The sequence below is a fragment of the Natator depressus genome, chromosome 8 (assembly GCF_965152275.1).
Source record: "Natator depressus isolate rNatDep1 chromosome 8, rNatDep2.hap1, whole genome shotgun sequence".
Classification (NCBI taxonomy): Eukaryota; Metazoa; Chordata; order Testudines; family Cheloniidae; genus Natator; species Natator depressus.
Genome location: NC_134241.1, coordinates 95,867,948 through 95,883,970, shown reverse-complemented (window position 1 = coordinate 95,883,970; position 16,023 = coordinate 95,867,948). Strand labels below are relative to the sequence as shown.

Sequence of the window (16,023 nt, the reverse complement as noted above, 5' to 3'; positions counted from 1 at the left end):
TTGTTTTTAAAGAGAGTTTATAAAAACAAAAAGCAGGAAAACCAAATGTGCAACCAAAAAGACCTTTACGTGGGGTATCAGTAAGGTTTGAATGCTGGATCTTCAGATTACCAGCAGAAACCATGACCATTTCCATGAAGGGTATAACTGTTGTCCTCTATATGGACCAGTCACCAAAAGGGAACTTGGCATACTTTGCTGTTAGGTTACGCAACTATTTGCTCAATATCACAAGAATTCTTGAGATCAGGAATCTTCAGATCAGTTCCTGGCTCTGGAAGAGGCTATGATCTGGGGGTTAAGGCAGTGATGTATGGTCTAGTGGTTACAGACAACGTATCGAGGATAATATATTTCACTTTTTGTACTGAAAGGCTATGTGACAAAATAGATAAGGTTATATTTGCCATCGGATACTCCTGGGGGGATTCTGCGTGCCTGCAGAAAACGCCGCCCCCGCAGAATTTCTGTGTTTCCCTGCAGAAAACGGCAGGGAAGCGGCCATCAACCATGGGCACAGTTTTTTGGGGGGATTGTCCCCCTCCAAACAGAGGCGAGGCGAGGCATGGGGGGGCACACTGAATTACCTATCATTGCCCTCCCCCCCCCATTTCTGCAAGCGCAGAGCTGCCCAGCTGAAGAAGGCTGCGTCTGGGCTCCGCTGACTCTGCAGCTGAACACCGTCTCCTGGGTCCTAGTGCCCGTCGTATTCCCCTTCTGTGTGCTGCGAGCCTTCCTGTTTTCTGTACAACAGGAAGTGCCCGCAGTGGGGCTGGGTAAGGGAGGGGAGAGTGGTGAAGGGGCGGTGGAATACGGCAGGGGTGTATGTGGGAGTGAGGGGAGGGGAATGGGGAAGAAAAGGGGATGGGAGAAGTGGAAGCCCAGCATGCGGCGTCCCCTCAGCATCAGCTGAGGCGCCCCCATTAAGCAGGCCCATCGAACCTTCCCCCTGACAAGCCCTATCCCCCTACACCTGGACCCTCTGAGCCCCCCAGACCTCCACCCCACTGATCCCCCAACGAGCTGCACCTGGACCCCATCAAGCCCCACTCCCCCAGCAGAATTTTAAAATGTGTGCTTAATTTTTTGGCACAGAATTCCCTCCAGAGTAATAGGAAAGGCCTGGGTTCCATTCCCAGCTATCCTGAAATGACTGTATGAAACCTCTCAGTTAACTTATTTGTAAAACAGGGGAATGATACCTGAGTGCTTTCTCTGGCAGGAGCCTTTGCTCAATAATGAAAGATCACAAGTGCATAGAAATATAACAGTAGTCTGTAGAGGGGAGATCAGAACTCCTGGTTCCCAGCTCAGTGGACCTTTCCCTAGGCTGCTTGGGGGGGAGGGGGATTTTTTTTCTCTCACTCATCTGTGGAACATAGCTCAATTTGGTGGGAAGTAGAACAGGCAGCGTGATTTAGCAAAGATGTGGAACATCCCACAAAACATAGGAAACAAATGTTTCAGCTAGTTCTCCATTGGCATATAATCCTGCCCCACTCACCTATTTACATTACCTATCCAAACTTAATGTAGACCCCTAAAATTTGCAAAACTACATGCAAAAGTGAAAACAAATTACTAGATTACAGAATTTAATTTCCTATTCAAGGGATCAATTTCCAATATACTGTACATATGCTATACCTTACTCATTATAAAACACTACAGGTTATTTCCCCCTTTGCCAAAGAGTAGCTGAATTCCTGACATAGCAAGTCAGTTTCCCCTTGGAGCAGAAATTGGTGACATGGAGTCAAGTATTTGCTTGGTGTAATTTATTTACAAGTACACATGTCCAGTTCCTTCAAACAAGGGTGAAAATAAATGGCACACAGGCAACTCCCTTTAGCAAAGAAATCTCTTGTAAGGCCCTAGAGTAGGTGTCTTGCTGTTTCTTTCAAGGCTCTGTGCCAAACTCACTGTTTAACCCTAGTTACTAGTTCCAGCCCCAAGCTCCTGCGTTTTTACCTGGAAAACCCTGCTAGCCCCCAGACTCCAGGGGTTGAATAAGTGACTTGACCGTTAACCCCTCCTTGGTGAAACTGCTCCACCACACAGAGCTCAAAGAGGTCTAATGAGGGATGTTTTAACCCACAGAAGGGGTCAAAGGCAAACAGGACAAATACCCACTTCTGTAAAAAAGTGGGGTGCAGAGAAACGTGCAAGGGGGAGTGGTGACACCAGCCCTGCACAGGGGGGAAGAAGTGTTCACGTGTGGGTTAGGCAGGGCTCAGGCAAGCGGTTCTGGCCAGCTGTGTGGGGCAGCCGCAGGCAAGCGGCTCAGGTCAGCCCTGCACAGGTGGTGGTGTGGGGAGTCTTAGGCGAGCGGCTGGGGTCAGCCCTGCGTGGGGGGGAGCCTCGGGTTAGCCCCACGCAGCGGTTGCGGGGGAGGGAGGAAGGTGAGGGCTCGGGCTCGGGCTAGCCTCACCCAGTGTCCCATTTTCCCTTTGGAAAGTAGTCATTCTACTAATGCTAGCTGAGTTGAAAGGACCAGCACAGAGCCAGACATTTATATGTATGCACCTACAACTGGCCTTATTTACTATTACACCACACAATACTTTTTTTATGAAATATTTTTATCCCCCAACATTCCTGGAAATTGCATACCCTCGGAGCATTGTGTGACACAGTCACGCTCCCAGATCTTGAGAGCCAGTGTTGCAAGCCCTTTTGCAACAGCTCTTTCTTTCCGGCAGTGCTATGTGATTTGTGCAAGTGGTCTATGCAGCACTATGCTCAGCTGTCTTGCAGCATGCTAGATCCTGAGGGCAGTGTGGAGCACAGAGCTTCCTCCTCCTTCTTCAGAGTTTTTCTCATCCCTCTAGCCATGCTCCTTGCTGTAGCCGCGCTGTTTTTCTTAGCATTCGCCGCCTCGCAGCAGAAAGAGAACGATTTTTATACATTTAAACTGGTAAACATCAGGGGCAAACTAGTCTCTCTGGAGAAATACAGAGGCTCGGTAAGTTTGCAGGGAGATTAGCAGCTGCTCTCATGCAGACTATAACTAACCAGCCCATCTTTGCATGCTTGCATAAGGGAGTGGGGATCCAGAGATTGTACATTAATTTGCATGCATGCACGTTTATAGTGTCTCATTTGTGCATTTTGTGTAACGGATCTGGAGTATTGCTTGCATGTCTACTTTGATATCGTTCCATAGGTTTCTCCATTCTTTTAATAAAACGTTTGCTATCTAACCCCTGTGTGTGTGACTCTGTTCTTGGGCAGGCTGCTCTGTATACGTGGCACACGGGGTTGCTTGCCGTTCATTCACTATACATAGTACTCTATTATGTCTATGATTAATCATGAAAACATTTCTCCATGATTGGAAGCATGTGGCATTCTAAAGCAAAAATCTGTATTTCAAGATATTTCCCCATTTGAAAGACTTGACTTTTGCTGATATTGTTTGAGGCAGAAGGGAAAAACGAGGATGGTGTTTAAGAAGTATAACAAGTAATGCACCATAATAATCAATAAACGAAACTGAGAACATAAAGCAAATTATGATATTAATCTACAATTAAATTATAGACATTAAAGATAAGTGTGAGGAAAGGGGCAAGACAGCAGATCTGTTTTAAAACAATTAATTTAAATTTTACTGACATATTACTCAGGGAGTCCTAAATGAAACTTTTTTCAGAGTAACAGCCGTGTTAGTCTGTATTCGCAAAAAGAAAAGGAGTATGAAGTGAGCTGTAGCTCATGAAAGCTTATGCTCAAATAAATTGGTTAGTCTCTAAGGTGCCACAAGTACTCCTTTTCTTTTTTCTAAATGAAACTGTCTCCCCAAAAGCTGTATGCTTTTTCTCAAGTTCTTGAAATGTGATTACGATAGTCATAAGGAAATTTATCACAATTATGTATATTCAAAGGTTAAGAAATAACTTAGTCAGCATATGCATTTAGAAACTGAGGCAAATCAGGGCTCGTTCTTCATGCTAGAATGGTGGAGAGAAAAGCAACTGTAAACCGGGCTTTACTTGCCAGTATGCTCCATCTTATTTGTGGCACAAGGCAGCTGGACTGTACCTGTGAATTTGGCCGTAAAAGTTAAAATTGGCGAGGAGGACCTAAGGTTGATGCTATGGTCTTTAACTCATTAAAGATGTCACGATAGCATTTTCTTTAGTTTCTTGTTTAGTGTTCATTTATGAAAATATTAATAAAGTAAGAAAACAAGGACATTTCCAGACAAAAAAATATGTTAAACTGAAGTTAAGGTTGAGAGTAAATATCAGTAATTTCAGAGTGAAAAAAAATAACAAGAACGTTGTAATTATTCCAAAAATAAGCAAATTAGAAACCCAGAAAATTCAGTTAAGTTAAACTTTAAAAAATAATCCACATATGTTAAGAAATGAAAATGCACAGTGAAAGTACCCAAATATTTTAACTCTGCCCTATAGTGCTTCCATAAGGAAGCTATTATGAACAAACCAAATATACTAATCTACCTTTAAAATAAGTTTAATCTAATGTTGGACCATAAACACTCAATATGGGTACTGTATTGTGTAACTATGGGACAGAGTTAAAGAGACTAGTCCAAGGTAACAAAGCAAGTCAGTGGTTAGAACTCCAGGAACAGAACCAGGGTCTCCTGACTCCCACTCCAGTGCCCCATCTAGTGGAGATGTATTGTCCAAATTTCATAGTGCTTTTTTGTAAGTGTTTATGGCCAGAAGGGCCTGTTAGGATAATCTAGTCTGTCCTGCATAATACAGACTGTAGATTTCACCTGGTGATTACTGCATCTAGTGTAACATCTTCTGGTTGAACAAGAGCATATCTTTTAAAAAGATAAGTTTCAGAGTAACAGCCGTGTTAGTCTGTATCCGCAAAAAGAAAAGGAGGACTTGTGGCACCTTAGAGACTAACAGATTTATTTGAGCATAAGCTTTCGTGAGCTACAGTTCACTTCATCAGATGCATTCAGTGGAAAATACAGTGGGGAGATTTATATACACAGAGAACATGAAACAATGGGTGTTACCATACACACTGTAAGGAGAGTGATCAGGTAAGGTGAGCTATTACCAGCAGGAGAGCGGGGGGGGAAGAGGGAGACGGACCTTTTGTAGTGATAATCAAGGTGGGCCATTTCCAGCAGTTGACAAGAACGTCTGAGGAACAGCGGGTGGGGGGGGAGGAATAAACATGGGGAAATAGTTTTACTTTGTGTAATGACCCATCCACTCCCAGTCTTTATTCAAGCCTAAGTTAATTGTATCCAGTTTGCAAATTAATTCCAATTCAGCAGTCTCTCCTTGGAGTCTGTTTTTGAAGTTTTTTTGTTGAAGAATTGCCACTTTTAGGTCTGTAATCGAGTGACCAAAGAGATTGAAGTGTTCTCTGACTCGTTTTTGAATGTTATAATTCTTGACGTCTGATTTGTGTCCATTCATCCCTCCACGCAGAGACTGTCCAGCTCGGCCAATGCACACGGCAGAGGGGCACCGCTGGCACACGACGGCATACATCACATTGGTAGACGTGCAGGTGAACGAGTCTCTGATAGTGTGGCTGAGTTGATTAGGCCCTATGATGGTGTCCCCTAAATAGATATGTGGACACGGTTGGCAACGGGCCTTGTTGCAAGGCTAGGTTCCTGGGTTAGTGGTTCTGTTGTGTGGTGTGTGGTTGCTGGTGAGTATCTGCCTCAGGTTGGAGGGCTGTCCGTAAGCAAGGACTGGCCTGTCTCCCAAGATCTGTGAGAGTGATGGGTCGTCCTTCAGGATAGGTTGTAGATCCTTGATGATGTGTTGGAGAGGTTTTAGTTGGGGGCTGAAGGTGATGGCTAGTGGCACTCCGTTATTTTCTTTGTTGGGCCTATCCTGTAGCAGGTAACTTCTGGGCACTCTTCTGGCTCTGTCAATCTGTTTCTTCACTTCAGCAGGTAGGTATTGTAGTAAAAACGCTTGATAGAGATCCTGTAGGTGTTTGTCTCTGTCTGAGGGGTTGGAGCAAATGCGGTTGTATCGTAAAGCTTGGCTGTAGACAATGGATCGTGTGGTGTGGTCTGGATGAAAGCTGGAGGCATGTAGGTAGGCATAGTGGTCAGTAGGTTTCCAGTATAGGGTGGTGTTTATGTGACCATCACTTATTAGCACCGTAGTGTCCAGGAAGTGGATCTCTTGTGTGGACTGGTTCAGGCTGAGGTTGATGGTGGGATGGAAATTGTTGAAATCATGGTGGAATTCCTCAAGGGCTTCTTTTCCATGGATCCAGATGATGAAGATGTCATCAATGTAGTGCAAGTAGAGTAGGGGCATTAGGGGACGAGAGCTGAGGAAGGGTTGTTCTAAGTCAGCCATAAAAATGTTGGCATACTGTGGGGCCATGCGGGTATCCATAGCAGTGCCACTGATTTGAAGGTATACATGGTCCCCAAATGTAAAATAGTTATGGGTGAGGACAAAGTTCAGCCACCAGGTTTGCCATGACATTTTTCGGGGATACTGTTCCTGACAGCTTGTAGTCCATCTTTGTGTGGAATGTTGGTGTAGAGGGCTTCTATATCCATAGTGGCCAGGATGGTGTTTTCAGGAAGATCACCGATGGATTGTAGTTTCCTCAGGAAGTCCATGGTGTCTCGAAGATAGCTGGAAGTGCTGGTAGCATAGGGGCCTGAGGAGGGAGTCTCCATAGCCAGACAATCCTGCGGTCAGGGTGCCAATGCCTGAGATGATGGGGCGTCCAGGATTTCCAGGTTTATGGATCTTGGGTAGCAGATAGAATACCCCTGGTCAGAGTTCCAGGGGTGTGTTTGTGCAGATTTGTTCTTGTGCTTTTTCAGGGAGTTTCTTGATTTAAAGACTCCAAGTGATAAATAATGTACCACATCCTTTGATAATCTATACCGATGGTTAATTATCCTCGCTGTTAAAAGTATGTATATTTCCAGTTTAATATTTACTAAACTGTTGTTGCAGAGAAAATGCCTGGCACACAAGAATCGATTGCACATGGTTTCATGCAAGGATTGTGGTCACTTAAGGACATTCTTGCATACTCCATTCTATGTCATTGTGCTACTTATATGTGATCCTTGTACTTTTGCCAATAAGAATGAGAGCTGAAGTTGGGGATTGTGGGGAAAGAGTTAAAAATATCTAAGCTCAAAAGGGAAGCTCCTTGGTAGATTTCGACTAAATGAGGCCCAGATGCAGTTTGACCAAAAGTCCCAACCCACCCACCCACCAATTCAGACTGCACTTAAGTGGTACATAGGCCTCACGTTGGCCCGCAACATAAAGGAGAATTTTATCCATTGCACACACAGGTATTTGTTTGTTTCCAGGAGTACCCACAACTTGCTAAATGCTGCACAAACATTAATGTTTGTCTAAGTGTAGTTTGTCTAAGTATATATATGTAACAATGTGTAAATATATAATGTGGTGTCTCTCCCAGATGGACATAATATATATGGGATACCATCAAATTGCTTGTTATTATACAATAGTTGGCTTTTTTTCAATAGTTTGTTCCCATAATTTCTTCCAATGGGTCTGTCAAGAGTCAATAAATGCTCTGACTGGAGCATATCTTGTCTGCAGGGCACCTGTGGCAGCTCTAGCTTTTGAAGGAAAAAATACCTTCTTCAGCTTCAGTAATGCACAGCCAGAATCTCCTGGGGGGAAGTTGAGGAGGAAAACTCTCCAAAGTTAGGTTTCAGAGTAGCAGCCGTGTTAGTCTGTATTCGCAAAAAGAAAAGGAGCACTTGTGGCACCTTAGAGATTAACAAATTTATTTGAGCATAACCTTTCGTGAGCTACAGTTCACTTCATCGGATGCATTCAGTGGAAAATACAGTGGGGAGATTTATGTCTCCCTACTGTATTTTATATAAATTTATATAATTTATGTATTTATATAAATCTCCCCACTGTATTTTCCACTGAATGCATCCGATGAAGTGAGCTGTAGCTCACGAAAGCTTATGCTCAAATAAATTGGTTAGTCTCTAAGTTGCCACAAGTACTCCTTTTCTTTCTCCAAAGTTACTCCGCACAAATCATTCTATCAAGGGACAGAGGGTATTTGCCCCACTGCAGAATGAGCTGCAGGGCCCATTCCCACATCTCATGCCCCTGCTCCACCTCTGGGTTTGTAGCTTCGTTGTAGCTAAATAGTTAGCACTTTCTCTAGGGGTGACCAATCCCGTGATCTCCCATAATGGAGGGCTCCTCACCACAGAGAAGTACTGGGGAAGCATCATCTTTCCTTCTTGGTCTCAGCTGTCCCCACCTTGACCAGCACTCACCCACCACAAGACCATCCAGTTCCTCAGTGTGGTTCTTACACCCATGAGAGCCCTTCATGGGCTCCTTGTGAGAAGGCCAGGAGGAAAGGATGCCATGAAAGTGGAGACCCCCATTCTGAGTGGAACAGCAGAGACTCGCATGTAGGGGGCCTCACCCTTCTCAATTCAATTGAAACTTGACTACTCATATGCAGATATTTAAATGAGATTAGAACAATAAAATCTCCCTTATCTCCCATCCTCTTGCTGTGGCTGGGCATTAGTGACACATCCACATGCACTCTCTTTCAGAGGTAGGTAATGATTCCATGGTTAGAGTCTGTCACACCATAAACTGTGGCCCCAAGGACCTTGTAGTCATCCACGGGGATAAAACTCAGAACCCCCTGCTCCAAAAACAGAGGCTCTGACCACTTGAGCAGAAGGAGGGCTCCTCTTTACTGTAGGAATGTTAGGGCAAGTAGTCTCTGTGGGTTGTAGCCACTACAGTGTGACATGCATCTCACATGCATGAACAAGTGTAACATTCCATCCAGGCCAAAGCAATGGTGGAGATACATTATAAATGGTTAGTAGGACTAATGGGTTTACACATAGGATGACTTTGGCCCAGTATTTCTTAGGAATCTGTTGGGTTAACTTGTGGTCCATCTTGTCCCGGTTGCCTTAAATAAATAAAGTATTTTTAGCCCAGGAGATGTGAGAGATGTTCCTGAGAATGTCTCTTTTACTACTTTCACAGAGTGCCGGTTGTCTGCGTTCTTAAGACCACATGTGGTCTTAATGTGTCTCCCTTCACAGAATAGTACAATGGATTGGATTTAGGCTAACTAGGAGAACTGGGTTCTATTGTCCGTTCGGCTAATGACCTGCTTGGTGACATTGGTCAAGTTCACTTCACTTCTCCGTGCCTCAGTTTCCCCCATGAATGATGATATTTATCCTCTGTTGTAAAGCACTTTGACAGCTACCATTGAAATATATTACATAAGTGCTAGATATTTCTGCCATATAGTCATCTAAGTGCATAGAAACAAGGCCTAGGCAGTGAAGAAGTGCTATAAGAGAATCAGCCAAGGAGATGAAATGCCAGCTTTTTTTGTCTGTTCCATCTCAAAGCAACCTACTTCTGCTTTATCTGTGACATTGAGAGAGAAAGTGGGTGAGGTAATATCTTTTACTGGTGCAATTTCTGTTGATGAGAGACACAAGCTTTCACAGAGCTCTTCTTCAGATCTAGGATAAAACAGAAGCATTATATGATCTACCTATATTAGATATGAAGTGCAGTGAGCCAATCATAAAGAGCTATCAGAAAATAAGGAAATTTGTATCTTGAGGTAAACAAGGAAAGCTCATATTTTATTTTAAAGGTTTTATTGGTTTCATTTTTCAGAGTAGCAGCCGTGGCACCTTAGAGACTAACCAATTTATTTGAGCATAAGCTTTGGTGAGCTACAGCTCACTTCATCGGATGCATTCAGTGGAAAATACAGTGAGGAGATTTATATAATGACAGGTTTCAGAGTAACAGCCGTGTTAGTCTGTATTCGCAAAAAGAAAAGGAGTACTTGTGGCACCTTAGAGACTAACCAATTTATTTGAGCATGAGCTTTTGAAGTGAGCTGTAGCTCACGAAAGCTCATGCTCAAATAAATTGGTTAGTCTCTAAGGTGCCACAAGTACTCCTTTTCTTTTTGAGATTTATATACAGACAGAACATGAAACAATGGGCGTTACCATACACACTGTAAGGAGAGTGATAACTTAAGATGAGCTATTACCAGCAGGAGAGCGGGGGGAGGGGGGGGAACCTTTTGTAGTGATAATCAAGGTGGGCCATTTCCAGCAGTTAACAAGAATGTGTGAGGAACAGTGCGGGGGGGGGGAATAAACATGGGGAAATAGTTTTTATTCTCCCCCCCCCCCCCGTTCCTCAGACGATTTCCCCATGTTTATTCCCCCCCCCCCCCCCCCCCACTGTTCCTCACACATCCTTGTTAACTGCTGGAAATGGCCCACCTTGATTATCACTACAAAAAGTTTTCTTTCCCCGCTCCCCCCCGCCCCCCCACTCTTCTGCTGGTAATAGCTCATCTTAAGTGATCACTCTCCTTACAGTGTGTATGATAACACCCATTGTTTCATGTTCTGTGTGTATATAAATCTCCTCACTGTATTTTCCACTGAATGCATCCGATGAAGTGAGCTGTAGCTCACGAAAGCTTATGGTCAAATAAATTGGTTAGTCTCTAAGGTGCCACCAGTACTCCTTTTCTTATTGGTTTCATTGTCACTGTACTCAGCAGAAACTGGGAGGCACTGTTTTTTAATGGCTACTACACATATGTAGTAGTCAGCACTTCTTGGTTCTGGTCCCCTCTCTTCCACTTCTCTGCTGTGTAATTTTAGCCTCATCAATACCTCAGTATACACATCCAGGTATTATAGCACTTACCTACCTATTATACATAAGCCTCACAATAGTATACTTAGCTAAACTAATTAATGGTAGTAAAATGTTTTGAGAATCGTGAATGAAAGGCAGTATACAAGTGCAAAGTATTATTCTACTGCTGGGGATAACATTAGGTGTTCTGCATGAATCAGATCTCTCTGCAGTCTGAGAATTTAGTATTATGTGTAGAAATAAAGTAAAAATATTTAATTACTGTACAAAGCACTGGATTTTTTGGATAATGAGTCTGCAAACCAGTGTAATTTGTCGTTTCTGGATAGGTCATTGTTGGGTATATAACCCAAGACCTGTGATTTATACAAGGCTCTGCTGCCCCAGCTAAAAATTCCACATCTGTTAACTTGAAGCCAGTAGTAGATTAATAAACCTCTCTGTGATCCATCCACTAGAGAGCCATACTGTATAAATGACTTACACCAGTATGTAATATTTTTTGCAATATTGAATTTAAGATTAGAATGCTTGGATTTTCTAAGTAAAAGAAGGAAAGTCTAGTATTGTAAGGTCCAGCAAAGGCTAATGCATGTTGCAGCTTTATGAAAATATTTTTGGAAAAGTCAAGGATTAATTGTTTGCACTGTACACTAGATGGTGCACTTGACTCACATTCAAAGTTCCAGGACAGGGTAAGAGAAAAGAAAGCCTACATTAAACTCACATGTTTTACTAAATAATGAATGGCTTAAATAATTAAAATTTGAGTGCACAAGTGAGACAAAAAGTAAAGTGACTTATTTATACAGAAAATTGTAACATGCTGCAAACAGATCAACTCGTTTACTCTTCTGTAATGCAGAATAGAACCACTTAAAGATGACCTGCTAACAATTTTAAAAAAATAGTTTTGTGCCTTTTTTGCTCCTTTATGATGCTTAAAGAAGGCATGAAAGGGTTTCTATTTTTAATTTTTTTTTTGTCTGCTTGTTTTATTACCTCAAATCTCACAATCCTAGTTTTGTGGGAGACCCTCTGGAAGGTCTCAAAATGTGCATTGTGAGCACTCTCATGTTATTTGAAGGAGTTGTGCTAGCAAAGACTTCTTTCTCCAAAATGTTAAGTCATTGAAGTTAAATAGATGTTAAAAAAATCACATTTTTATTGACAAAATTCTTTCAGGCCTTCTTTACAAATACTGTATATTATAATCAAGCAAAAATGACAAGTATTTTTTCTTTGCAGGTCATCTTTCACATTTCTTCACATACCCATAGAATTCTATACATTTTTATTCCTCTGTAGCCACCTGGAATAAATTGTTTATCGACCCCAGATGGATTTTGGGTGGGGCATCAGAGGGGCATTGCAAACTGCAAGCCTCAGGCAGGCAGTTTAGTGTTCAACACAATATATAGTACAATATATATGATACAATATATAAGAACATAAGAATGGCCGTTCTGGGTCAGATCAAAGGTCCATCCAGCCCAGTATCCTGTCTACCAACAGTGGCCAATGCCAGGTTCCCCGGAGGGAGTGAACCTAACAGGTAATGATCAAGTGATCTCTCTCCTGCCATCCATCTCCACCCTCTGACAAACAGAGGCTAGGGACACCATTCCTTACCCATCCTGGCTAATAGCCATTACTGGACTTAACCTCCATGAATTTATCCAGTTCTCTTTTAAACCCTGCTATAGTCCTAGCCTTCACAACCTCCTCAGGCAAGGAGTTCTACAGGTTGACTGTGCGCTGAGTGAAGAAGAAAGTCCTTTTATTTGTTTTAAACCTGCTACCCATTAATTTCATTTGGTGGCCCCTAGTTCTTATAGTATGGGAACAAGTAAATAACTTTTCCTTATTCACTTTCTCCACACCACTCATGATTTTATATACCTCTATCGTATCCCCCCCTTAGTCTCCTCTTTTCCAAGCTGAAAAGGGCTAGCCTCTTTAATCTCTCCTCATATGGGACCCGTTCCAAACCCCTAATCATTTTAGTTGCCCTTTTCTGAACCTTTTCTAATGCCAGTATATATCTTTTTTGAGATGCAGGGACGACATATGTACACAGTATTCAAGATGTGGGCGTACCGTGGATTTATATAAGGGCAATAAGATATTCTCCATCTTATTCTCTATTCCTTTTTTAATGATTCCTAACATCCTGTTTGCTTTTTTGACTGCCACTGCACACTGCGTGGACGTCTTCAGAGAACTATCGACGATGACTCCAAGATCTTTCTCCTGATTAGTTGTAGCTAAATTAGCCCCTATCATATTGTATGTATAATTGGGGTTATTTTTCCCAATTTGCATCACTTTACATTTATCCACATTAAATTTCATTTGCCATTTTGTTGCCCAATCACTTAGTTTTGTGAGATCTTTTTGAAGTTCTTCACAGTCTGCTTTGGTCTTAACTATCTTGAGCAGTTTAGTATCATCTGCAAACTTTGCCACCTCGCTGTTTACCCCTTTCTCCAGATCATTTATGAATAGTTGAATAGGATTGGTCCTAGGACTGACCCTTGGAGAACACCACTAGTTACCCCTCCCCTTTCTGAAAATTTACCATTTATTCCTACCCTTTGTTCCCTGTCTTTTAACCAGTTCTCAGTCCATGAAAGGATCTTCACTCTTATCCCATGACAATTTACATAAGAGCCTTTGGTGAGGGACCTTGTCAAAAGCTTTCTGGAAATCTAAGTACACTATGTCCCCGGATCCCCCTTGTCCACATGTTTGTTGACTCCCTCAAAGAACTCTAATAGAATAGTAAGACATGATCTCCCTTTACAGAAATCATGTTGACTTTTGCACAACAATTTATGTTCTTCTATGTGTCTGACAATTTTATTCTTTACTGTTGTTTCAACTAATTTGCCCGGTACTGACGTTAGACTTATGAGTCTGTAATTGCCAGGATCACCTCTAGAGCCCTTCTTAAATATTGGCGTTACATTAGCTATCTTCCAGTCACTGGGTATAGTAGCTGATTTAAAGGACAGGTTACAAACCATAGTTAATAGTTCCACAATTTCACATTTGAGTTCTTTCAGAACTCTTGGGTGAATGCCATCTGGTCCCGGTGACTTGTTAATGTTAAGTTTCTCAATTAATTCCAAAACCTCCTCTAGTGTCACTTCAATCTGTGACAATTCCTCAGATTTGTCACCTACAAAAGACGGCTCAGGTTTGGGAATCTTCCTAACATCCTCAGCCGTGAAGACTGAAGCAAAGAATTCATTTAGTTTCTCCACGATGACTTTATCATCTTTAAGTGTTCAATATAGTGTTCAGTGTAAAGAGTTCTACAGAGGAGACAGGAGACTGCTCCCAGCTTGCACCCCTGAGGCAGAAAGTCTCAGAATTTTGTTTATTAACAGAGTGATTAACATGTGATTTAAGATAAGAAAGGGCTGTTAGGATGTTTCCTAAAGTTAAATGATCTGTTCCAAGGTTCGTGAACTACAAAAAGTAAGTAGCCTAAATGATAGAAACTAATTGTAGATTTTTCTACAATTGTTTCAATTGTTGTATTCAAGAAGTAGTAACAAAGTTATTAATATCTTTCTTTGAGAAGATAACTGATTTTTTAGACAAAAGAAATGCCACAGATCTAATCAGTCTAATCAGTCAGTAAGGTATTTGATACAGTTCCACATGAGAAATTATTAGTTAAACTGGGGAAGATGGGGATTAATATGAGAACTGAAAGGTGGGAAAGTATCTGATTAAAGGGGAGACTGCAACAGGTCATACTGAAAGGTGAACTGTCAGGCTGGAGGGAGGTTACTAGTGGAGTTCCTCAGGGATCCGTCTTGGGATCAATCTTATTTAACGTTTTTATTACTGACCTTGGCACAAAAAGTGGGCATGTGCTAATAACATTTGCAGATGACACAAAGTTGGGAGTATTGCCAATATGGAGGAGGACCAGAATACCATACAAGAAGATCTGGATAACCTTGTAAACTGGAGTAATAGAAATGGGATGAAATTTAATAGTGCAAAGTCATGCATTTAGGGACTAACAACAAGAATTTTTGCTATAAGCTGGGGACTTCTCAGTTGGAAATGACAGAGGAGGAGAAAGTCGTGGGTGTATTGGTTGATCAGAGGATGACTATGAGCTATCAATGTGATGCGGCTGTGAAAAAGGCTAACGTGATCTTGGAGTGAATCAGGTGAGGTATTTCCAGTAGAGACAGGGAAGTGTTAGTACCATTATACAAGGCACTGGTGATACCTCCTCTGGAGTACTGCATGCAATTCTAGTCTCCCATGTTTAAGAAAGATGAATTCAAACTGGAACAGGTGGAGAGAAGGGCTACTAGGATGATATGAGGAATGGAAAACCTACCTTATGAGAGAAGACTCAAAGAGCTTGGCTTGTTTAGCCTAACCAAAAGCAGAGGGGAGATAGGATTGCTTTCTATAAATACATCAGACGGAAAAATACCAGGAAGGGAGAGGAGTTATTTAAGTTAAACACCAATGTGGACCCCAGAACAAATGGCTATAAACTGGCCATCAACAAGTTTAGGTTTGAAATTAGGTGAAGGTTTCAAACCATCAGAGGAGTAAAGTTCTGGAGCAGCCTCCCAAGAGGAGCACTGGGGGCAAAAAACCTAACTGGCCTCAAGACTGAGCTTTATAAGTTTATGGAGGGGATGGTATGACAGGACTGCCTACAATAGTGTGTGGCCCATCGCCAACTGCTAGAGACAGGACAGTAGATAGCGAGGGCTCTGAGTTACTACAGAGAATTCTTTCCCAGGTATCTTCCTGGTAGGTCTTGCCCACTTGCTCAGGGTCTAACTCAGGGATCTCAAACTCAAATCACCACAAGGGCCATATGAGGACTAGTACATTGGCCCGAGGGCCGCATCACTGAAACCTTTTCATACAACGATATAAAAGTATACTCAAAAATGAAAAAAATGAAGAGTAATATAGTATGCTATTAAAAGTCAATGTATTAACTTTTTTAAAACTTTAATGCGAAGAGGGGTTTTAATAAAATATAAACACTCAGGAATGCACCTCACGCATTTACTTTTAGATTTACTTTTAGAATTACTTTGGTTAAAGTCACCCGTCCCACCCCCAGTATTGCCCCCACTCCACCCCTTCCATGAGGCCCTGCTTCTGCCCCGCCTCTTCCCACCCCATCTCTGCTCCCATTCCAACCCCTTCCCCAAAGACCCCGCCCCAACCCTGCCCGCTCCCTGCCCCTATTCCAACCCCTTCCCCAAATCCCTGGCCTGGTCCCGCCTCTTCTCCACCTCCTCCCCTGAGCACGCCATGTCCCAGCTCCTCC

At 42.4% G+C, this 16,023-nt stretch overlaps 1 protein-coding gene across 3 annotated transcripts in view; it reads left to right on the top strand.

The window, feature by feature from the left end:
* Positions 1–2,706: 2,706 nt before the first annotated feature.
* The window catches only part of GPX7 (glutathione peroxidase 7), a 30,455-nt gene continuing 17,138 nt past the window's right edge, over positions 2,707–16,023 (top strand). For all 3 annotated transcript variants that reach the window (XR_012640603.1, XR_012640604.1, XM_074961735.1), the window contains exon 1: positions 2,707–2,965. Coding sequence is in view for 1 of the 3 variants with exons in the window: in XM_074961735.1 (XP_074817836.1) it covers positions 2,729–2,965 (237 nt within the window). In the remaining 2 variants the exon portion in view is untranslated. The remainder of the gene's footprint in view (positions 2,966–16,023) is intronic.